The sequence below is a fragment of the Lissotriton helveticus genome, chromosome 12, assembly GCF_964261635.1.
Source record: "Lissotriton helveticus chromosome 12, aLisHel1.1, whole genome shotgun sequence".
In the NCBI taxonomy this organism is placed as follows: Eukaryota; Metazoa; Chordata; class Amphibia; order Caudata; family Salamandridae; genus Lissotriton; species Lissotriton helveticus.
This window is the reverse complement of record NC_136073.1, coordinates 450,816,416-450,842,546: the sequence shown is the minus strand read 5'-3', so window position 1 is coordinate 450,842,546 and position 26,131 is coordinate 450,816,416. Positions and strand designations below refer to the sequence as shown.

General features: G+C 43.1%; 1 protein-coding gene across 3 annotated transcripts in view; it reads right to left on the bottom strand.

The window, feature by feature from the left end:
* DUS2 (dihydrouridine synthase 2) overlaps positions 1-26,131 on the bottom strand; it is a 507,948-nt gene that overhangs the window by 243,596 nt on the left and 238,221 nt on the right. For all 3 annotated transcript variants that reach the window (XM_078669057.1, XM_078669059.1, XM_078669058.1), the window contains exon 8: positions 13,714-13,779. In XM_078669057.1, coding sequence (XP_078525183.1) covers positions 13,714-13,779 — 66 coding nt within the window. The remainder of the gene's footprint in view (positions 1-13,713; positions 13,780-26,131) is intronic.

Sequence of the window (26,131 nt, the reverse complement as noted above, 5' to 3'; positions counted from 1 at the left end):
TGCAAGCACATACCAATAAAACGGTACAGTGAACCATAGGTCAGCCTTCTAAACTTCCTTGCATATCAAAAGCAGTTTGCTGGTTGAGATGTTTCCAATTTGTGGGTTCGAAAATGAGGATTGGGCTTGAAGGTGCGACTGTTTTCTTGACCTTGCTGCAGGGGTGTGTAGTTATCTAGGAAACAGCCATGTTTTCAACATTCTTCACAAGTTTATGTACTTCCGGGTGTTTCTAATGTTGGCAGGTAGTGAATTCCAGAGCTTGGCGCCCTGTACAGAGAAAGCAGTGCCTCTTACTGATAAGTGGTGTAAGCCTGAAGTGCAATGTTCTGTTTGGTTTGTATTGCTTGAATTTAACTTGTAGGTTATAGCGGTCCGTTTCCTTTGGAAGCTCTGTGGACAATGCAGAGTGCGTTAAACTCTCCCCTTCTAGCTGTAGGTAGCCATTGGAGCAAATTCAGGTCTTGAGTCATGTGTTCTCTTGGGTGAAGGAGGAGAACAAACCATGCAGCATCATTTTAGATGAGTTGTATTTTGGGTACAATGAATGTGAGTTATAGGAAAGTGACCTTTTCAACATGGTCACCCCCACTTTTTGCCTGGTATTTGATGTTTTTGGACTGGAAGTGCACTGCGTTCCTGCTAACCAGGTCCCCAATGCCATATCTCTTTCGCAAAAACTGTGCAATTGTTCCCCGATTGGCAATACTTTTTAGCACTCTCTGTAAGTCCCTATTAAGGGGTACCCCCGGTACCTAGGGCAAGGAGGTTAAAAAGGGACCTTATGGGCTGTAGCACGAACTGTGCTACCCTAATGGACCCCTCACAAAACACATACAGACTCCCACTGCAGGCTGCGTGTCTTAGTGCATGCAAACACAACAATGATGGACAGAATGTGGATCAATGTCACACATTCACCCCAGTCCAAAGATCTGGGCCCAAATCCATCGTTTTTCCACTCCACACCACCCTGGGTTAGACAATGGCGATATGCAAATCAGCGCTGACCCTGTGCCCCATGGGAACAGTCCAGTCCGAACTACAAAAGCCATGTCCTTCCCAGAACGGAAACAAGCATCCGAGGACCGGCCCGGTTTCGAGGTAACACCTCTCATCAGCCCGGCTAGCTTGATTCCAGTGGTGTGGAGTGCCTGGGACTCACGTCTGAGCATCCCCAGTACACTTAGAGCGGTACCTGCAAACACAACAATGATGGACAGAATGTGGATCAATGTCACACATTCAACCCAGTCCAAAGATCTGGGCCCAAATCCATCGTTTTTCCACTCCACACCACCCTGGGTTAGACAATGGCGATATGCAAATCAGCGCTGACCCTGTGCCCCATGGGAACAGTCCAGTCCGAACTACAAAAGCCATGTCCTTCCCAGAACGGAAACAAGCATCCGAGGACCGGCCCGGTTTCGAGGTAACACCTCTCATCAGCCCGGCTAGCTTGATTCCAGTGGTGTGGAGTGCCTGGGACTCACGTCTGAGCATCCCCAGTACACTTAGAGCGGTACCTGCAAACACAACAATGATGGACAGAATGTGGATCAATGTCACACATTCACCCCAGTCCAAAGATCTGGGCCCAAATCCATAGTTTTTCCACTCCACACCACCCTGGGTTAGACAATGGCGATATGCAAATCAGCGCTGACCCTGTGCCCCATGGGAACAGTCCAGTCCGAACTACAAAAGCCATATCCTTCCCAGAACGGAAACAAGCATCCGAGGACCGGCCCGGTTTCGAGGTAACACCTCTCATCAGCCCGGCTAGCTTGATTCCAGTGGTGTGGAGTGCCTGGGACTCACGTCTGAGCATCCCCAGTACACTTAGAGCGGTACCTGCAAACACAACAATGATGGACAGAATGTGGATCAATGTCACACATTCACCCCAGTCCAAAGATCTGGGCCCAAATCCATCGTTTTTCCACTCCACACCACCCTGGGTTAGACAATGGCGATATGCAAATCAGCGCTGACCCTGTGCCCCATGGGAACAGTCCAGTCCGAACTACAAAAGCCATGTCCTTCCCAGAACGGAAACAAGCATCCGAGGACCGGCCCGGTTTCGAGGTAACACCTCTCATCAGCCTGGCTAGCTTGATTCCAGTGGTGTGGAGTGCCTGGGACTCACGTCTGAGCATCCCCAGTACACTTAGAGCGGTACCTGCAAACACAACAATGATGGACAGAATGTGGATCAATGTCACACATTCACCCCAGTCCAAAGATCTGGGCCCAAATCCATCGTTTTTCCACTCCACACCACCCTGGGTTAGACAATGGCGATATGCAAATCAGCGCTGACCCTGTGCCCCATGGGAACAGTCCAGTCCGAACTACAAAAGCCATGTCCTTCCCAGAACGGAAACAAGCATCCGAGGACCGTCCCGGTTTTGAGGTAACACCTCTCATCAGCCCGGCTAGCTTGATTCCAGTGGTGTGGAGTGCCTGGGACTCACGTCTGAGCATCCCCAGTACACTTAGAACGGTACCTGCAAACACAACAATGATGGACAGAATGTGGATCAATGTCACACATTCACCCCAGTCCAAAGATCTGGGCCCAAATCCATCGTTTTTCCACTCCACACCACCCTGGGTTAGACAATGGCGATATGCAAATCAGCGCTGACCCTGTGCCCCATGGGAACAGTCCAGTCCGAACTACAAAAGCCATGTCCTTCCCAGAACGGAAACAAGCATCCGAGGACCGGCCCGGTTTCGAGGTAACACCTCTCATCAGCCCGGCTAGCTTGATTCCAGTGGTGTGGAGTGCCTGGGACTCACGTCTGAGCATCCCCAGTACACTTAGAGCGGTACCTGCAAACACAACAATGATGGACAGAATGTGGATCAATGTCACACATTCACCCCAGTCCAAAGATCTGGGCCCAAATCCATCGTTTTTCCACTCCACACCACCCTGGGTTAGACAATGGCGATATGCAAATCAGCGCTGACCCTGTGCCCCATGGGAACAGTCCAGTCCGAACTACAAAAGCCATGTCCTTCCCAGAACGGAAACAAGCATCCGAGGACCGGCCCGGTTTCGAGGTAACACCTCTCATCAGCCCGGCTAGCTTGATTCCAGTGGTGTGGAGTGCCTGGGACTCACGTCTGAGCATCCCCAGTACACTTAGAGCGGTACCTGCAAACACAACAATGATGGACAGAATGTGGATCAATGTCACACATTCACCCCAGTCCAAAGATCTGGGCCCAAATCCATCGTTTTTCCACTCCACACCACCCTGGGTTAGACAATGGCGATATGCAAATCAGCGCTGACCCTGTGCCCCATGGGAACAGTCCAGTCCGAACTAGAAAAGCCATGTCCTTCCCAGAACGGAAACAAGCATCCGAGGACCGGCCCGGTTTCGAGGTAACACCTCTCATCAGCCCGGCTAGCGTGAATGTGTGACATTGATCCACATTCTGTCCATCACTGTTGTGTTTGCAATTACCGCTCTAAGTGTACTGGGGATGCTCAGACGTGAGTCCCAGGCACTCCACACCACTGGAATCAAGCTAGCCGGGCTGATGAGAGGTGTTACCTCGAAACCGGGCCGGTCCTCGGATGCTTGTTTCCGTTCTGGGAAGGACATGGCTTTTGTAGTTCGGACTGGACTGTTCCCATGGGGCACAGGGTCAGCGCTGATTTGCATATCGCCATTGTCTAACCCAGGGTGGTGTGGAGTGGAAAAACGATGGATTTGGGCCCATATCTTTGGACTGGGGTGAATGTGTGACATTGATCCACATTCTGTCCATCACTGTTGTGTTTGCAATTACCGCTCTAAGTGTACTGGGGATGCTCAGACGTGAGTCCCAGGCACTCCACACCACTGGAATCAAGCTAGCCGGGCTGATGAGAGGTGTTACCTCGAAACCGGGCCGGTCCTCGGATGCTTGTTTCCGTTCTGGGAAGGACATGGCTTTTGTAGTTCGGACTGGACTGTTCCCATGGGGCACAGGGTCAGCGCTGATTTGCATATCGCCATTGTCTAACTCAGGGTGGGGTGGAGTGGAAAAACGATGGATTTGGGCCCAGATCTTTGGACTGGGGTGAATGTGTGACATTGATCCACATTCTGTCCATCACTGTTGTGTTTGCAATTACCGCTCTAAGTGTACTGGGGATGCTCAGACGTGAGTCCCAGGCACTCCACACCACTGGAATCAAGCTAGCCGGGCTGATGAAAGGTGTTACCTCGAAACCGGGCCGGTCCTCGGATGCTTGTTTCCGTTCTGGGAAGGACATGGCTTTTGTAGTTCGGACTGGACTGTTCCCATGGGGCACAGGGTCAGCGCTGATTTGCATATCGCCATTGTCTAACCCAGGGTGGTGTGGAGTGGAAAAACGATGGATTTGGGCCCAGATCTTTGGACTGGGGTGAATGTGTGACATTGATCCACATTCTGTCCATCACTGTTGTGTTTGCAATTACCGCTCTAAGTGTACTGGGGATGCTCAGACGTGAGTCCCAGGCACTCCACACCACTGGAATCAAGCTAGCCGGGCTGATGAGGTGTTACCTCGAAACCGGGCCGGTCCTCGGATGCTTGTTTCCGTTCTGGGAAGGACATGGCTTTTGTAGTTCGGACTGGACTGTTCCCATGGGGCACAGGGTCAGCGCTGATTTGCATATCGCCATTGTCTAACCCAGGGTGGTGTGGAGTGGAAAAACGATGGATTTGGGCCCAGATCTTTGGACTGGGGTGAATGTGTGACATTGATCCACATTCTGTCCATCACTGTTGTGTTTGCGTGTCTTAGTGCAGGCAAAAGGGAAAACACAACATGGCACACATTCCTGGTTACCATGCCCACAGACACTGCATGCAGTATAGTTAAGTTGCCCCTACAGCAGGCTTTACAGCACAAAGGCAGGGTGCAATTTACTGCATCTGAGGAAATATCTACATGAGCAGTTATGTCCCTGTGCTGGTCAGCTCTATTACTGCCAGTAAAGGTGATCAGGGAAGCCATTTTAAGTACATGTGTTGAACACTGGTGAAAAAAAGTTTCCCCAGTTACAGGATGGCTTCACTGAAAATAGGGAAGTTTGGTACCAAAAATCTCACATTAATAAACCCACACTGATGGCAGTGCTGGATTTATTAATACATGCACACAGAGGGCACCTTAGAGGTTCCCCCTGAAAACCTATCAGTTACTGGCAGGGATGTGGAATTTCTATAGCCCGACACCTAGGACATATTGTTTGGGGTCAAAGGCAACAAGATTTCTTGTGTATTTTGTCCTTGGGACAAGTAGGACCTACCCCATACAGTACAAACCCTTTGGATGCCTGTTTACAGTACCGCATTATGGATCAGGAAAATGCATTGCCTGCAGCTAAGGCAATATTTCTTTCCATGTGTTAATGCTGTTCAAACTTGTATATATGGTATATTAATGCAAAGCCTTTATTATTAGGGTGAGCACTCTAAGTAAATGTTGTAAGCTCAGACTGCACTACTGAGAGTGGTTACAGTATAACAATGTGTACGCACGTTTTCAATGTTTAGCAATATGAGGCTATGTATAATGCCCCAGAATGCTCTCTGATTAGATGCAAATATTTACATACGCTTGAAAGAAAGATTGATGATTCTTTGCTTTCAAAATAAAATGTTCACAAAAAAATGCAATGTTTCGCTGAATTACTGTAAAATTTTAGGTACCATTTCTTTGCAGCATCATTTTGTAAAATGTGTTGATGTACACTAGTATTCCCCAAAAATGTTCTTAATGGAAAATCAGTGCAATCAGTTTTAATAAGATTATGGGAAACAAAAATAAACAAGCATTGGTAAAGCCAGTGGTTCTGCAATTGTTGGTCAGAATTTTGGTTCTGTCAAACGTGACTTTTTTTGGTATGGTGTTTGTAAAACCTTATTGGTGTGGGAGCTGCTGGGCTTCACCTTTATAACAAACATTGGCATAAGTAAAAAGTGTTTTGGTCTCAAAAAGCACACATTGCAACAGTAGTTCCTGGCACTGAACCAAACTATTGTGTGTCGATATGCTCCTTGCGAAAGAAAAGAATGCTGTCACTCACAGTGAAGCTAGCCGATAGACAGAAAGAGAGAGACAGGATTATTAATAAAACACAAAAGGTCCTTGTTAACATCAGACCTAATTAGGGGCCCAATAATTAAATAAAGTCTCAAATATGCATCCATGTCCTTGCATTAAGTGCAGATATACTGCTTTCGTGAATTCACAACTCTTTACACAATTAGGCCCAGAAATAGTACTCCTAGAAAATATATGTGAACTGCATTTTAGCACGAGCAAATATGCAGGTGTACAATTGCTCATGCCAAAAACCGGAGTGTTTACAAGTTCACTTTCCCACCAACCACTTTTTTCATAAACATGGAAGAAGTTTTAGGCCATTGTCAGGAGTAAATTTTCAATCTTTCCCAGTATGGGAAAAGATTAGAGAAGAGTTGGTGAAATCCCTTAAAACATGCAAGTAGGTTTGCACAGACTCAAAAGAGCATTTCAACCCTGAAACTGTTGCTTACCGTAACCTTCAGCCCCAGTATGTAGATCTGTGGGAACATGGCAAAATAAGGGGATTGCGAGTATTCAAACCCTACTATAGAAGGAGCCAGGCATAATCAGAGAGGCTATTTCAGAGCTCTTATATAATGAGATTGCTGCCATAATTTGTCGCCGCATTACATGACACAAAAAGGACAAGTGAGTTTTGTTACAGGACAAGTAGATTTATGAAGCAACAGGTCCCATGGACAAGTAGATATTTTATTAAATTCCACAACCCTGTACTTGTGTGCTGACTGACTAGTTTTTGCCAGCCTGCCACCAGAGACAGGTTTCTCACCCTCAAGGTTGAGGGCCTGTGCTCCCAGGAGGTCAGAAATCAAGTCGGCTTGGGCAGATGGTGCTCCCACCCACTCTTACAGGATGACCTCAAATTAGCATTTCAAGGTAGCGGAGCTTCAAAGAGACCGCCGCCTTTTGTATGTGAATCTGGCTTCTCTCACAGGCGAAGAAGTCAACCCCTTTGTCCAGGTGACAAAAGGACAGGCAGGAAAATTTGATAGCCAAATAGATGTGTCCAGCCTCAGGCCAGTACCATCCCTACGGTGGGCTACCTGAAGTGGAGGCGACTTTTCCGAATTAGCCATCTTGGTCATGGCAAATTTAAAATCTCTGGGACAGGGTTATGCCCACTTACCTCAGGAAGTGGTAATATAGACTCAAGAACACCCATGGAGTAGCAGAGCTGCTCCCCTTCATCCTGCAGTCACTCCAAGAAGAACCATTAGGACTCCGGAACCGCCAAAACCTGCAGCTGCTGAGCACCACTGCACCCAAGCCTCTCAGCCCCCTGTGTTGAAGTAGGCCAACGGTGTCAGCCTGGTCCCCAAGCCCTCAAGAGACCAAGTCCACTTTGGGTACACCCTTCATGAACTCCCCAACGTCACCTGCAGCCTCTGTTTGCAGGCACGTCAACCGTGAGTGCTCCTGGATGAAGAAACCCGCCAACCCAAAGACCCTCTTTACCCAGCCGCCCGGCCCTAGGAGATGAAGACCACCAGTGTCACCACGTCCCCTAGCATCGCAAGACTTGAACCATCCTGTTGGTTCAACCCAACTGGCCTTCCAGTCAAAACCTGCAGCCTCTTTTCACGAAGGCTGATCCTCATTGACTAACACTGGGCAATCAATGCTATATTGTACCACTACACCACCCGCCCTAGTGCTGCTGGAGGTGAGCTGCTGGTGCTGCCTTGGAGTTTGCCTGATACTCCCCTTAAGTCCCGGAGATTGGTCTCGTAAGTCACTGTACTGTACCTGAATGCTGTACTTGGTTTTCCTTCTACAGGATAAAATTGCAGCTTCTGAAAAATGCACTGTTGACTTTTTCAAATGCAAAGTATTTCTCATGCAAAATGTACTTACCTGATCATATTGATTCCGGTGCCTAAACCTATACAAAAGGTACGTGTTATTTTTATAAATCGGTGTGGATCTCCTTATTGCGTCATATGCCTCATTTATTGACGACTATTATGTGTATTTGCAGATGTCTAGCTCTCCCATCTGATAAGCCTAAGTCTTTGGAAAGCGGCCAGGAAAAACAAAGCAAATGACCATGACCAACAAGGATGGGAAAAAGTATGGCAGCTGAGAAAGGAGTTAAAACAAACTACTTTGGGAAGAAAAAAGGACTATGTGCAAGGCAAACTAGACCAAACTAGTATTTAACACAAAGCAAACTAACACAAGTACTTTTTGGGCAGAAGTAAACAACCTGAGTAGGCCAATCAAAATTCTGAACAACTCAAACGTCTGGGCAGACTTCCTGGCTAAAAATGAACGCTTACACAGCCAATGGAACAACAACTTAATATTACACACAACATAGGAACAATGACAATTGCAACAGCAGGCCCACCTAAAGAAAAAGACCCGGGTCAAAAATTCTTAATTGATGACACCATAGATACACAAAAGAGAGGAAAGAGCAACGGGGCCGAATGGCATCCCCCAAGCAATTTTCAAAGGAGGAACGAAATTCTGGGGGACATATCTCTCAAATCTATTTAATGGAGTAGAACTACCATGCAGCATTCCACCTGGCTGGCAGGTTACATAATAAACCCAATTTACAAGGGGGGTGACCGAACAAACCCAGCAAACTACGACTCATCGACCTACTCGATGTTGAAGCAAAATATTATGCATCGATGATTCTGGCAAGCTTGACTGAGTGGTCAGAGAAGCAGAACTTGATCCCACCCAACCAAACCAGATTGAAGAAAGGAACCGGAGCCAGGATGAACATATTAGCAGTATCGCAGATCGCCGACAAATGTAAAAGGGAAAGAAAAAGATGACACCTCTGCTTTATAGATCTAAAGGCAGCCTTTGACCGAGTGGACATACATAGGTTGTGGAGTGCTGGCTCCCCACCTATTCAATCTGTCCGTGAGTGACTTAGCACAAAGGTTGGATCGGACAAACAATCACCCTCTCAGTTTAGGGTCTTAATCTCTGTCGCAGCTCTCATATGCTGATGATGTGGTACTAATGAGCCTAACACAGGTCCACCTCCAGAGGGCGCTAACAGAAACGCGGGAATTTGTAACAGTTAATAAACTGGAAATCCATTCAAGCAAGTCAAAAAACCATGCGGATCCAAAACAGATCAAGCCGTAACCATAAGATCTGGTTGAATGGCAAGATGCTGGGGGATTCAGCATTCTAGTAAAATAATTAGAATGCCTATATTTTAAACCTTTACTAGCAGTGATGGCAGCAAGGCTCTTGCCAACACTATCTTATGGTAGTATCACTCAACATGGGAAAGACTTCACACTTCTAACCAAATTGCTAGTTACCATCTATAAAGGAACCTTCAAGTTGCCAAAAAGAGCATGGGAAAGACTTCATACTTTTAGACAAATTGCTAGTTACCATCTATAAACGAACCTTCAAGTTGCCAAAAAGAGCATCACCAGCATAAGTGCAGCTGGAATTTAGATTAATCAACTAATCATTAGGAAGGATCGACTCAACTATAAAAAGCTGGGAAAAATAAAACTTAATCAAGATCACTCACAAATCAGTGAAGCACTTTAGAAAGAAGTTGAAAAAGATAAAACATACTCATTCAACAAAGATATATACACAAAGCCCTCCAAACCACCAAGACAGGAGACTTGTGGAACAAAAAGGTGTCTTTCTCAGCATTCAAACAAACCACCAAAAAAATGGTACGACTTCAACCGCTGGTAGAAGACAAAAATACATTCAGCAAGTGAACACATGCATGGATTGTAATCAATAACCAGAACTATGACTTGTTAAAACACCTGAGCCTCACACACTCTGTTTTTTTTTAAAGTTTAATACGCTTTATTAAGATAAAATAAATCTCACACCATTGGGCAAAAAATCAGAACAATATTCAAGAACTAGTAAATTATACAGAATGAAATGTGCCATGAAATATAGTAGCAAGCCATTTACAAAATTTTGGGAATTATAAGGTGAACAAAAAGAGGGTAAGGGAGGGAAAAAGAGAGGAAAAATAAGATAAGATATGCTCTACAACTGAGGGTCAAATAACAAAAGATACATATTATAACAAATGGGATGAAGGTTGAAATGTACAAGTAGAATTACAATAATAAATAATTTAGAAAAAGAAAAGAGAAAAAAGGCAAAGAAATAAACAGGAGATTCAGGGGCGCTGGAAATTTTCAGAACAATTACGGGAACAGTGGAGATTTTATTTAAATAAACAGTTAATGGTAACCAAAATATGTCTCTATTTCTGTGTGAATTATGACAGGATGCAAAAGCAGTATCCAACCTATGATAGTGGCATAAATTATTCCACCAGGATTTGACTGAGAGTTTGCTTGAGCATTTCCAATTAAGCGTAATCTGTTGAAAGGCTAAAGCTATCATGAGGTAGAAAAGTCCCTGCTCATGAGACAGCAACTTAATTGATTCTGATAGGCTACCTGTGAAGAGAATGGTGTTAGATATGGGGGTATGGAGATTAAAAATAGTAGAGATCTTTGATCAAATTTGAGACCAAAAGGAGGATACATGAGGACAAGAAAAAAGGAGATTATATAAATCACCTAATGGATGATCGCAGGACCGACAAGTCTTGTTATCAGAGTGTGTGAAGGTAGCAATGGAGACAGGAGTAAAAAACAATCTATGATACATAAAAAACATAGATTGAGTGGTGGAGGCAGATCTGAAAATTTTTAACGATCTGATCCAGATCTTATTCTAAAAAATCAGTGCTCCATTCACAACCCAGATCCGGCTCCCATAAAAGTTCTATCTTAGCTTTGGCTCGGTCTGGATCAGCAGAGTTGAAGAATTTATAGACAAGGGAGGCCTTGGGAAGTAACAATAACATTTTTATAAGTGGATCCTACTTAGATAAGGAGTCTTCAGAGGGGAGAAAATAAAACATTTCTAAGATGGTTTCCATCAGTAATAGAAATTTGTGCTGAAACGAACAAGGGCATTGAAAAGTAGATTGAAAATGGGGAAAGGAACATGGAGAAATACAATCAAAGACATCCTGAATCCAAATGACACCACTAGATCTCCAAGTACTCCAAAATAATGGTATGCAATTGATGGTAAGAAGGCGATTATGCCAAAGAGGAGAAAATAAAAATGTATTCCTTGAGATTAACTTTGGTTGCAAATAAGGTCTTAGTAACGAGCATGTGTGTTTAAAGAGCAGGAGAGATGTGAGGCTAGTTTTGGCGGTAAAAGCGAGGACCTCTGAAAAAGAGAAAAGGGAAAGAAGGCAATGTTCAATATTGACCCATAAAGGAGTAGGAGAGGAGACATCAGCATGTAGCTAATAAGAAGCCTGTTTAAGGCAAAAGGCTTTATGATATAATCTAAAATTTGGAAATTTTACACCTACCGTAGATTTCAGCTTCCTAAAATGAGATAGAGAGATTCTAGATTTTTTACTATTCCATAGGAATTTAGAAAGAAGAGAGTCCATCTTTTTGAAATATGGAGAAGGGATGTGAACTGGGAGTATTGAGAGAACATATAATACTATAGGGGTGACCATCATCTTAATAGAATCAAGACGTCCCCACCAAGAAAGAAAAAGAGGATTCCAGGAGGAAAGTAATTTGGAAATCTGATCCAGGATTTCTTTCAAATTGATTGTGACCAAAACCGGGATGGAATTAGTAAACCATACACCGAGGTATTTAATTTTCGAAGTGTTCCAGTGAAATCCCGTTACGTCAAAATAATATTTAGAACAATGTTTGATTATGGGAAGAATTTCTGTTTTGTCTGAATTCTGTAACCTGATACCGCAGAGAAGTCTGAAATTTCTTGTAATAAAGGGGGGAGAGAAGATTGCGGATTGGATATCAAAAGTTAAATACCCTCTGCATATGCAGAAAGCTTTAAATGACGGTTGTCATATAGAAACCCAGAAATGGAAGTACTGTGACGAATATGCGACAAAAAAGGGTTCCAGAGATAAGATAAAAAGAGGAGGAGCAAAGGGGCATCCTTGGCGAAAGCCACGAAGAAGGGAAAACGTTTTAAGATAAGGTCATTGACCAATTCTCTGCTTTTTTAAAGAAACAACTAATGGTATTTCGGTTTGCTGAGCTACTGACATTAGCAGATCTACCTAGTTGGAAATACAAGGGTCCAATAACATGTATATTTGTGGACAAACAAAAGACAACTTTATTTACCTGATTTGCAACTGCGCATATTTTTATACAGCATCAGCCACCTTATTGGGGCCAGACTTCAAAAAGAGAAAAATCAGGACATGCAGGGCCACCATTACCCAGTCCCTCAACCCATTGGACCCCCCCAACTGAACTGTAAGCTGCTAAAGTTTTAAAAGTATCACAAACTAGCCTTAAAAAATACTCCAGTTGAATCGACATTATAAACTAAACATGTGCACAATACTGAACAGTATTTTAAAACTTTTATTATCGCGTAATAATTTTATTGTGGAGGTTATACGTACCTATGGTTTTATTTTGTATACTTGAATGTTTACACGTAACATTCTTACGGTTTTAATTTACCAAACAATAACGTTTTCTATTCTATTCAATAGTTGGTAATCTTTTAACTTCTAAGGACCCCCACTTAATCATTACCAGAATCCGGAGAACCCCACTGAATCATTATTTGAATCAAGTGACCCTCAGTGAGTCACTATTAGAATCTGGGGACCCCGGCCTACGCAATTTTGGTGATCTGAACTGCTAAACAACACACAATAATATGAAAAATATGCCTATGCTGAAATATTTAATTTAATTCACAAACAAATATAACATACAAAATGGTAATTTTAATGGGAAGATTGGAACTTTTCTACATTCAATTGTCCATACTATATTCTGTTTGATGCACTTGCACAGCTCCCTGCTTAATGTTTATTTCAAAATATACAATTCCTTCACATTTACATAACGTTTTAACACTTTCAATATTGATTCTTTAATTTCTACACATTTTATTACTATGTTAATATTATTTATATTATAAGCAGTCCGTGGACCCCCCGGAGTTGGCTAGTTAAGAAAGACTGGTTACTTTGTCACAGGGGTGTTCTCCTCTTTGGAAATGGGAAGCACTAGGTTCCCAGAAGTAAGGCCTCTGAAGCTGTTTTTTGTATAGCTTCAGTAATGGGGATAGTAGTTGGATATTTTGCTGGAACAAACCAAGGGTATTTGAATCACACTGTGCCAAAGCCAGGCAGGATTCCAGCCTATACAGTACATCTTACAAATCTTCTTAGCCCAAACAACTAGTCCACTTTGTTTAAAGAAGAATCCCATAGTGCCCACACAGCATGAAACAATATTCTATATTTACGAAGGGTAAATTGGAAAGCATACCACAAAACAACACTAACAAACATATTTGCTTAAGTTAATAAAAGAACAACATTGAGGGATTTTACAGGTGTAAGAATTATGCTACGCTCTAGTTCAGACTTTTCATCTATTTTTACAAAAGAACTTGTTTACAATGAAAGCTAAGTATTTCATATGTAGTACACCATACATTATATACATTATAGATACGTAAGAACTTTAAATGGAATGAATGAGAGGAAAGACCACAACCTTAATAAAGAAAAAGTAAAACAAATATGTTCTTACTGTGGGCAAAATCCGAATTTTGCATGTTACTGGTTTAGAAATTCCTTTGACGAGTGTGCTTAGAATCTAGAGTTAGAAAAAGAGAACACACATTACTTTTTTTTAAATCCATGCAGCAGTTGTCAGCTTATAAGGAATCTTAAACAGTAATCAGCGCACTATTTTCCACTATGTAAGCATCTTCCTCCTATTCCTGCTCCTTGCCTTTTCCCTCTTTCTTTACCATTTAACTCTTTTATTGATCGCTTTACAAGTCTGCCAAAACAGGACAAAAGAAAAGATGAGCAAACCCAGCCACCATCTTTATATACAGAATTCACCTATGAATTGCCACAGATTTACAGTTCCTAAATGTTTACAGTCTAACTGAAATTTAAACTAAATATGACTGCAAGAATCGATAACAAAACTTATCAGTAGACTGTTCCGTTCCGGCCGTATTTAGATCTCGGCAGACAGGTAACGCCGTCACAACAGTGTCGGTTACCCCGTCCTCCGAAATATGAATCCCATAAGCTAAAATGGGATTTATATTTCAGTGGACAGGATATCGGTCACCGTTGTGACTGAGTATCGTGTCTGCCGTGATCTTATTCAGGTCTTTTGTTCTTGAGAAAATCAGGCTTGTTTTCCACCTTTTAAGATTAAGGCTGACTTTTATTCTGTACAGAAGGCGCCTCAGGTGCACATTAACTCAGATCCTTTTTTTGACCACGCACTACCTCGAACAATAGCCTGAAATAATTTAAAATTAACATGTCAATATTAAACCCTGAAACTTTCATGAAACGTCATTCCCTTAGCATAACAACAGGAGAACACAAAGCAAACTTTATTTTCCATCCGGAGGACATCAATTCACTATGGTAAGAGGGGTGTAAAGTTAAGGAGGCAACAACGTGCTGGATCTGACACCATCAGCCTCCTTGAGAATAGTACAGTCATGATGACTGCTTGTGAGTCTGGCCTAAGCATTTTTGATGATTTGAACTGCAAAACAATACACAAAAATACAGAAACAAGCATTCATCAAACAAATACATAAATGGTGAAATATTTTATTTAATTCACAAACATATTTTTTTATCAAAATTTTAATTGTAATGGGAAGATTGGAGTTTTTCTAAATTCAGTTGAAGCCACACAACATTCGTACTATATTTTATTTGATGCACTTACACTGCTCCCACAAATCAAATTGAGGATACTAACTTAATGTTTAGCCACCAATTTCAAATTCCTTCGCATTTATAGAACGTTGTAAAAATGTACATTACTTCTTTATTTCTATACACTTTATAAATCGATTAATAGGCTTTGCAGACCCCCATGGGTCCCCGGACCAAAGGTTAAGAATCACTACTCTAACTTGTATGCACAGACGTACATTCATTCATTCAAAAAGGGTCCGCCACCTATGGTCCACTTAGTCTCCCAGACGATCAGCAACAAACTGGTCTACATAACCTCCCCACTCTCAAGAGCACTGGTATAAAGGATCACATTGAAGCAAGTTAACAACTACCCTTGAATGGACACAGTTGCCATGGCATCAATGGTAGCCCCACATCGTTGGGAACTTACCCTGGACATACTGAGCTAGCTGTGCTCTTAAGAGTCCATACCTTGCATTCGCACAACACTGACACGGACTCCTGCCTATGAGCCCCAGCAGCCATTTTCTCACTGGCTAAGTCGCTAAAGCTGACTCATCACATCAAAATCAGGATAATTAATACCCTGAGTGGACTCGGTGCAAAACCAGGCTAGGCTAGCACATGTACAAAGTCAGATACTGCTCATCATATAAATTTGGTTTACCACTAGCTCCCTCACTTGCTTTGATGAGGTATACTGCTTACTTAGACTCTTCATATTTACCACAATACTGTACACAAAGGTAGAATATCAAGATCAGGAGGGAGAGTGGTGATAGCCTGTGTAAACAATATCCACTGCTTAGTAATCTGCACTGTATCATATAAACCTCTGAATTCATAACTATGCATTTCTCCAGCTCCCCGAATATCTCCTTCACCAAGGCTCTGATACATAGGAACTCAAAATACCAAAGAGGGTTTGTGGAAGAAATCAAGGAATTGGCACTGCGCAAATAATATCCTCCAGATAGGTGCATCAGTTTGCATGACAGGTTATACAATAAATAAGCCTCTGAAATTAATCAAAACCTGAAGTGATGGGCTTCTCCCAAAACGCCAAAAGCCCCGCACACAAGGTGGAAAACACCGTGGATGAGGCCCTGTCTGCTAGCCTAAAGATATCTAAGTTAACATTTATTGATCCAGTATTGGAGGCACACGCGCTCCCAAATCAGGATGCATGTGTCACCAAAATCAGAGGCCCACACACCCACAGCCTAGTGCCCTACTCCATTCAAGCTACATAATCAAATGCGATCCAAAGCAACCGCAGGACAGCTTGTATGCCAATCATAAACCCTTAAGACCAGAGCATGTTCTCAAAAACCTGCAGTAACGACAACCACATGACCAATCTGCATCCAGCATCATTGAAGAGTACATGTGGAAAGCCACTGCAAGATGCCAAAAAATCTAATTGATTCTCTTCAAAATCTACATGAGGGGATACCACAAAATGCTAATGCGAGTCCCAACAAAGCTCATCATGCAGCTCCAGCAATCCAAGAATAAAATCAAACACTGGAAATCGGAGACCCAAAAGATTCCAGAAAATACTCCTATATTATCCTTAATACTATGAAATCTGATCACAGCACAATATCCCATTTCAGATCTATCATTTTAGCCATGCTAAAAGCCAACTTCTCAACCTTCAAACCAATAATTCCTACTGCAATTCATCCAGGTCACAAGGAAACCAAGGCTTCTCCACTTGCCTCTTAATCCATGTCTTCCTTTCTCAACAGCAATCTCGACACCTTTCTACTGTAATTCTGGAAGCACTGAAACTGAATACTTCCCTCACACAGGACTGAATCCTAGAGGACTTAAAACAAGACAAAATCTTTCTTGTAGAAGAAATCCATATGGGACACCAATGACCTTGCCAACTACAGCTCCATATCCAACCTAACCCTCTTTATCAAAATCATGGACAAAAGGGCCTTAGATTAACCAAGGTCTTTCGAGTAATCAAACCCACTTGTACTCAGGTATCAATCAGGTTTGATGTCCTTTCAGGAGAAATAAAACCTGATTGGAAAATGCCAGGGAAGAGCTTCTTGCAATCATAGACTGGAACAACATTTAAGCACTAAACCTGCTAGAACTATATATGAAACAATGAAACACAACAAGATGGAGATTGGGACTGGAAGCTGGCTTCAAGAACTGGGAATAGCCTATGACACTTTAGGAAAGTCATATTCCTTGGGTACGGGTTTGATGCAGACCAGTCTTTCTTCCAGAAGATTACTGCAGCTTTAAAATTCATAAAGGTACAACTAACAGTCTTCAAGACGGGTCTACCATTTCTGTAGTTTGAGTCTAAGGTATGTTGCAAAATGGGTTCCGCCCAATTTAGTAAGCCAAATTATCACCCAGTTTTAGACTTTTTACTGTGGGTGAGTCTCACTACATGGGTCTCATCTACAGGAATTACTTGGGAAACAGACTGCAAATTTTTACCGCCAGAGTCTGCCATTCAAGATAAGGCTGCTGCATCGCAGCTAAGGTAAGGGGCACTTGGCTGGTTACATGTGTACAGCGGTGCACGTGTGTGTGCTGCACGTGCGAGACTACTGTAGTGCGCATCCTGGTATGTGCGCACAGGTAGCGTGGCATAGAGGGTACTCTGTAGTGTTAGATATTGACCTGAGGTAGGCCTTATAACATTAGTGGGCACTCACATGGAAAGTCAGTATGATATATTGTTTTGTCTGTAGTGACGCTTTATTATACACATTGGGGGAGTTCAGCCATAGAGTGGCCTTATGCTTCCCTTAGGACTACAAAGTCCCACGAGGTATGAAACTGGGTGGAAAGTGTGCGCCCCGTTCATATTCTCAGGTTCCAAGACCATACATGTACACTTTATGGGCTGTACAGAATTGTCATATTTCTCTGGCTCAGCTCAGGATCAGAGCCCAGAGCTTTTGCCACCCTGCTACGCCAAGTTAATTACATTTCTCACCAGCAGAGGGAACAAAGGCCACCCACACAAAAGGAGTAATTAACAGTGCTTCTCTTTGCTCCTGAGGAAGAAAGGGAAGAAACCCCATGTTCACGTTCCCGTCTTGGTGCTCCCCAGACAAGAGGAGGAGGGGCCCGGGACCCCATTTCTGGGCCCAAAGGATCCAGGGGTGGAGCGGCGCTGTGCTCTCCTGGTTATGATGGGCACTCCCTCTCCGTGTCTGGGGTGAGCAAGAGGCTACCGAAGAAAGCAAACCCTGACAGCAGGGGTGGGTAGGGTAGGAGAGCTTCTGGCTTCCGTGGCAGCAAGGAAGTTGCTACTCCAGCAGGGAGCAGGCCAGGCAGCTGGTGGTGGGCTCCAGCTGCCCCAAACGGATGGAGGCATGTGGGGTGCCTGGGTAGGACAGGTGACCCTCAAAAATAAAAATAAAGTGGAAAAAGGGAAGCTGTGTGGCGCTAGGCAGCTTGAAAGAAAACGTCTGGAGCGCTATTTCAATATTAACCGCTGCTCTATCAGGGGCACCCCATAATGCCTTGTGGGGCTAATTTGCATATGTTTTCCTCCCAGGAAGACAGGGGTACCACCAAGAAACTTTATTGTGGGGGCTGTAAGATTTACAGCAGCCCCTCCCCCCGAAGAAATAGGAAACTGACCCTACGTTTGCAGGGTCTATGGCTGCTTTGGCATGTTTGTTTAACCCTTTCCATGTGTCGGATGCCCCCCTGCCATCCGACGTCACAGTGGGCGTGTGCGGAGGACGGCCAGGGGCCGTCCGAACCCCGACCACTCATTATTTCGCCCGCACCGCGGCAGATTTCGCGCCGCGGTCAATAGGTTTATGTCAAGGCTTTAGTAACCATTTGTGTTGACAAATATTCTTGACTAATTTTTAAATGCTTTATTAACGATTACTATTTCCTTTACACATGGTTATTATTGATGACAGGGAATGATGATGGGCTTAACATGTGGATTACTTGTCTTTTAATGTGATTACCCATTGATAAAGTCAATAGGCATATTTTATTTTAAGTGATACCCCCTAACAGTGTGATGTCTATATGGTATACGTAGGGGGTACTGTGATTTTGGAAGCCATGACCCTTATGCGGTCAAATGGGATCTTTGAATCCAAGGTATTTAAATCTGCCTTATCTTTATATTTGTAAATGAATGTGTAGTATTTAGTAGGATGTGGGTAATAAATGGTACTTTTCCTTTTCTAAAGAAAATTCACTGATTAGACAATCAGTGTTCAGTGTTATTGTTTGCCAGATGATGGTGATTACTAGCCCACACCACCTCGCCTGAGTAGGCTTTGGACTGCTCTGCTTCGCTGCCCTGGGAGAATCGAGTGCTACACTAAAGGTGCTTGGTTCCCGGTAGGGTAAATTGTGGACCTATTACTTGTGCAGTCCTCACATCCTGCACAACTAATAACCCAATTCGCTACAAGGTTTAACTAAAAAGGTTATTAGCTATATCACAATTCAAATACTAAGAGAGAGTGACTACTGGAGCGGCAAAAAACAGAGCTATACATACCACAAAGGGTCCCAAATCTGTCTATATTTAAGGGACACTGTAATACTTTTCACAAGGACCACAACATATTTTGAAGGAGCAGCATTAGAATGTCTCAAGATATTTGCCTCATTCTTATTGGCCCATTACTGGTACATTTATATGGAGATGCAATACCTATAAGTAACATATTCCTATGCCAAATAATGCCTTTGGACATTGCCTAAAATAGCACTATGTTAATTTCATAGTTCTATATCGCCCGATTCTCAAAATGCAGTGTACAACAGGTGTCACTACTAAACAACTCAAAGGAACTTTAGCGTTGACTAACCGCTGATAAGTTAAAGGTGAGACTCAAATTTCTGCTGCTCAAATTGTCAATGAAGTTTGGAGCAATCACAATGGTATGCTGAATGCTGATCTGTCCTCTTCGTGGCACATCAGAGGAGAGAAAAGCGAGGTAGGGAGCCCCATCTACACACAGCTTTTAAATATCTGTGAAGCAATGATGAGAAAAGGTTCGCAAGGGTAGCAGTGGGAACATCAATAGCACATTACAGTGAAAACACATCATTATCCGAGAGATATGAAACCATGCATTTGACCACTTAATGAGTGCTCATTTCTAACACAGTTAGTACTAATTGCAACACATCAATTATTACCACTCATTCAACTGTAGTCCCTGGAAATTGTATTTTTAGAATCCCATCTTTGTGTTATCTGGGTTCTCTGAATCATATCTACAAAACAGTCTTTTGAATGAAACACAACACTGAATTCAGTAGAATCTGCTTTAGGTTCCAGCAACATATCTTTATTCATAACACTTTCCCCATGTGGGATGTATATTAAATGGTAGGGTTTCACAGCTCTCAAAGCAGAACTACACCACGTAGCATTACACTGAATACGACTGACTTCTATTCATTTTAGAAATACAGAATAGACTATGATTATGGCATAGCTTAAATAATGGAGTTTTAAGTAAAATGAGATTGATTCTCGGAAAACGAATGTACCCCATTAACAAACAATGACAGCGAAGACATATAAACCGATATTTTTCAAGTTAACAAGAGTGTTCCTTAGTCAACAAGTTTCTATCACGATAAAGTCTATGGTTTGAACTGTACTCCTCAAATGAACAAACAAGCAATAGAATTACTCATGTCCAGGTCTGCGTCAGACATGCAACATTCAGCTACGTTTTCGCATATATTGTATACCAGTGTTTCATGAAGTGAAATGTCTTTTTCAGCATTTATGCCATGGTTGTATATTAGTGAGAGCATATAAAACAGTCTCAAATACATTAAAGTCTTGGATGGATAGTTAAAAAAAAGTCCCTGGGGGATCCTGCACATATTATCTCACAGTAGTACTCTACAGTGATAAGACCAACCATTTTCTGTTTTTGAAAATTCTACTCTTTTATGAATATGCCCGAATCACTGCTACTCCTCTGTTTATCTAGCGAAATATGAAGAGTTCTAAGACCTTCCAAAGGGAGAAAAAGATCCACAAGCTTTTATCGCTCTCCAGTTCAAGCCAATGCTTAAGACTCGTCCCATTTACAAAACCGTTCTCCTCTTCAGTCTGTAGGTTGGCAGAGAAATAATTTGCAGATGCTTCATTGTCAAAGAGTCTGAATCAACAAGATAACTCTTGATTTCTCCAAGTCTGCAAGTAGCAACGAAGGACAGCCCTGAATAGATGGCATATAGGCTGGACATTTGTCAAGATAATGGAAAAGAGAACAAATCAAGGCTAAGCTTTAGACCAGCTGTTCACCCAGACGTCTTGTATACCATGTTCAGGGCCTCTGAATGAGTGCAATGCAAAGCACGGGCTTTGTCTTACAGAGCGTAAAAGCCTCTTTGACTACATGACAAGTTCAATTTCTGTATGAATGCACTTCTGTGGCAAGTTGCTTGTTTAGGCACCCTCTGGCTGTGGAGGATTTGTGCTTGTCAATGACCCTGACCTCAAACTTGAGTCTGGGTTCGGCCTACAATTCGAGTCAAAATGGATGCCAATCGAGAAGTGGATGGTAGCCCCTTTTCTGTTTTGCTCAGTGTAGTGTTGTGAGAAGTCTATCGTAAAGCTGGATATTATTTCCCAAGCATCGTTCCCCTCTAATGATGTCCCTGCCCGCAGTGGGTTATTATTGAGAGGGGTGAGTGAATGTACCAGGGATATAACTCTGCATGCCCGTCTGGTAACCCTGTCAGATCAGCCTTTCATTTGCTCTTCATATCACACAGAGCTAAATATCTTAGACAGTGCTGAAAATGTCCAGAGCATGCTATTCCTGGGAAAAGGATTAGAAGCACTGATTCTGTGACAAACGGTAAAAGCAAAAACCATTACCACAGAGGTGCTATCCATAAATACGTATTCTGTTTATAACATGTAGTTACTAGCATAACACCACCAAAATTGTTTCAGTAAGCAAACGCTAAAAACTATTTGCTTTACCAATGCTTTTTAATGTTATATAATATTTTAGCATTAGGCTGCCACACGTACATTAGAGCCAAACAGTGCAGAAAGAGCCTCAGCAACCTTCGATCTGTAACAAATGCGATAGGAGATGCTAAGGTGACTGTGTTGTAGGTATATCTCAGAGTCTCCTTAGAATTTTGCACATGAGGTAGTTATCCCCCATGAAGTGCAAAGAAAAGTAGAGGGAACTTTGGGGAGCAAACCTAAACTAGACAACAGGACCACCCTGTACTGAGAAATACAAAGATGAAATCCACTGCATAGCAAGGCTGAAATATTTTCAAGCCAGGAAACTGCCAATCACAATCAGAACAGCCATCTTAGCTGAACAAACCTAAAGATTCACGCTCTCCAGGCTCAAATACGGCATTTTGTAATGTGGAAAGGGCCATATGTATGTTCCATTATGGACACAGAGAACAAATTACAGGGTGCTAGTTAAACAAAACAAAAGCCAGGAGGCAAGATGCTACCTGCTACATATATAGAATTGTGAATGCCCCCAATGGTGTATCAGAGAGAACACAACCAACCTTGACAAAAATCCACTGTGTAGAAAATCCAATGAGTGTTGATTGTTATTGCTTGCCAGAGGATGGGGATTACTAGCCCACACCACCTCGCCTGAGTAGGCTTTGCTGCCCTGAGAGAGTTGAGTGCTACAATAGAGGTGCTTGGTTCCCCAAAGGGGTACATTGTGGACCTATTACTTGTGCAGTCCTCACATCCTGCACAACTAATAACCCACTTCCCTACAAGTTTTAACTAAAAAAGCCATTAGTTATATCACAATTCAAATACTAAGAGAGAGTGACTACTGGAGCGTCAAAAAAAACAGAGCTATACATACCACATACCACCAACCGTAGCAGGCAACAAGAAATGGCCAGCAACCATCAAGAGGAACACCGGGCCTGAATATTCTTCCTGTGCCTAATGCACAATTTTGAAGTTGATAACTGCCATGGTGGCTGGATATAAAGGGCAACCCTAACAGAACACACTTCAGTGTAAAGCACTAACCGCTCCAGATCCGAAACCCCCCTTAAAGGCACATGCCTAAAGTTTGCAGAATACATCAGAAAGGATGAGTGGGTTGGAAACAACCAAGTTGGTTGCAGGGCCAGACCGTATAAAAGAGAAAGCAATGGTCTGTGAGCCCCTCCTTAAACTAGTAGGACCACCTCTGCTTTGTCCTATTTACTTCTAGCAGAACTGTACGAGTCAACAGAATGGTATTAAAGTTACAGCAGAAGTTGTGAAGCCAAAAATGTAGCACAAAAGCACTCTCCTTGGTTGAAAATAGACCCAGCTGTTGGTAGCTGAACCATCCTGACAATTTGAAGACAGTATGGGCTAAGGGAAAAGGACACATGACATGAAAAGAACCTGTTAAGACGATCCATATGACAGTCATTTATCCTTGGGAAGAAAAAAAAGTACCCTCTTGGGCAGGAGACTGGGCTCTGTCCAGATTCTTATGTGGTGAACCAGATCCACTACTCTGTGACACCTGATACTGAACTTATGCCCTGGCTACGTTGTTGTCTGTCCAAACTTGCAAAAAGTAACCGATAAGAGACAAGCAAATGCCAGCAGATTCCAATGAACGACTGCTTACTCCTAGCAGGTGCATGCGTTCTGAGCTTCCACCAGGAACCAGAGACCCTGCATCAATGCCCCCCCCGACTCTCTTATGAAGGGTTGCCCTGCATCATTTGATATGGCATCTCTGGTTAAGATCAGGAAAGGAGGAAGGGCTACTGAGGTACCGGCACCCAAATATAGTTCCCAGAGAATTCTACAGAGTCAGGGTTAAGTGCCTCATAATCCTCTGGCCAAGCACTCAAATGGCTCTGAAGATGAAGAGACCAGGAGGTTACTTTTGGAGTAATGCCCATCAACTGAAACTGGGCACATGCCAACATCTCTCAATGAACCTGAAGCCAATCTTTCACTGATGCACTTGATGTTTTCAACATGCCTGTCAACTGGGACATAAGATTATGTTTTCTGACAGAGGAGAGATACACCTCAGCCAAGTTTGTTTGGAAGTCCACCCCAAAGGACAACAGATTATGGGAAGGAACACGATCATCCGTTATATAAGTGAGTAGAACGCTGAAGGCTTAGAACACATGGCAGACGTTGCAAATTCAAGGTGAGTGAAAGCTAACTGCGTTGAAAACATCGCAGATTGGGTGCACATCCAGACCGCCCAGCTATTAGCTAATACCCCAGGTACGGGAAAACCTAGCAGTACTGTCAAATTAGGCTGCTAATGTAGCACTGAAAACCTCGAGATCTAGCGAGGGAAGTTAGTCTCCTGTTTTAAAGAAATACAGAATTGCCCTCAATGTCACCAATTTGAAAGTCTATCAAAGAAAACAAGTGCTTAATTATCTTTAAAACCTGGAATGGTAGAACATTCTCAAATGTTTTCTCAACCAGTAACCAAATTGAATCATTTCTTTGCATTAGGAACAGGCACAATCGCAGATTTCTCCACTCATCTCTGAAACCTCTAATGAAGGGCAATTGCTTACCGAACAGCAGGCCAGAATGGTTAGATGTAATGGCTAAATCTGATTATGTAATCTGTTTCTATGACCTTAAGCACCCTATGCAACAGAGACACATGTTCCCGTTGAGCTGGGAAGCCAAGAGAAGGTACTGTTCCTCAGTATGTTCCAGGGGCTACTGCTTGGCCCCTACACACAAGACAGGCTGTTCCACATCGTATTTTCTTGACATATTCTTCCACACGAACTCAAGAAGCAACAGCTCACCACCACACACTTCCACAACAAACAATTCCAACCCAACCCACATAATATCACTCCACTCTACACACATCCACTCCACGTCATAACACATGGCTTAAAAGGCATAGTCATTGACAACGGCAATAACGCTCGGATTCCCGAGGCATACTGATTTGCTAATGCTTGTTCTCTTTTTTTTGTCATTCTAGGTTCGTTCCTTGAGATCATGGCCTAGCCTGCTTTCCCCTTGGCTCTGTACTAGATTGTTGATGTATGTGCTAATCAGGGTTGAGGACATAGTTGATTGGGAGCAGGATTCTCACTACCTTGTACAAGGCGTTGAGACTAAAAGTAAGTATTCAGTTGTAGTCAGTTTTTGCAGCAGCAAGGTTTCCAGTCTTGACCAATGCTCCCACATATTTCTCCAAAAATTAGCACCCGGATACGAACCAAGCAATGATTTGTGAAAAGTTTTGCTCCTCGAGGGCCACTTTTTTTGGGGGTGGCACCCAGACTATTTTGGTCCGAATTCGACACTCTTGGGCAGAAAAACATGTGCTGGAAGGCCTTTTCTAAACCGGACGGATCTTCCAATGCACTGAGACAGCAGTCCTGTGGTGGAAGGACGGCCCGGAGACAAGTTTCCGGAAGCAGAGGCTCCGCCATCGGAAACGTAGCTGTCGGCCCCTGCTCTAAATTAGATTAGGGAAACGCGAGTCAGTGTCAGTTTAAGGATTTTGAGGGTTCCAGGAAAACATTTTGAGGGGCGCTATTCAGATCAACTTTGAGTCCGCATGATGCCAAACATTACTGAATATAAGTTCAAATTTTAGGAAAAGGATCACAGAATATACAGTTAAAATCTGTCTTGTCCAGTGCCCCACAAATACTTAAGAAAAGATAACGAGAGAGAAAGCCAGGGAGGTACAGAGACGGAGAGATTATGATAGAGAAATAGAAAGGTGCCCCCCCCCCCCCCCCCCCCCGGCTAATTGCCCAATGCCTTAAAATATCTGTGCTGCAGGTTTGGTGAAATGGACTACCCCCCCCCCCCCCCCCTCTCTGTCAAATTCTGAATTAAGGCCAAAGTAAATTTTCCAGTCTCAATATTTTTTTCTTATTTTATTTACATACAGCTGTATTTTTTCTTTCTCTCTGTGTTGTATGTGTGTACAGGGCTTACATGCCACCTGGTCCTGGTTGGCACTATAGAAAAATTCAAAATAAATAAATAACCTCCTCTGGGCATCTTTCACAGAAAGAAACCGGACTTCGAAAGTAAACATTTTTCATCTAGTGAAAACATTATTAAAGGCGGAATAAAACTTGAACTTCATATTTTGAAAGCTTATTAGCTCACAGCCGGTAGACACACGGTAACCATGGAAGGAAGGTGTCCAACTGGGTTCGTGGAAGCGAGCGCGCGTGCGCCTCCACGTTACTTGTTGTTCTGGGAGCGCGAGAAGTGGCAGCTGGCCTTTTAT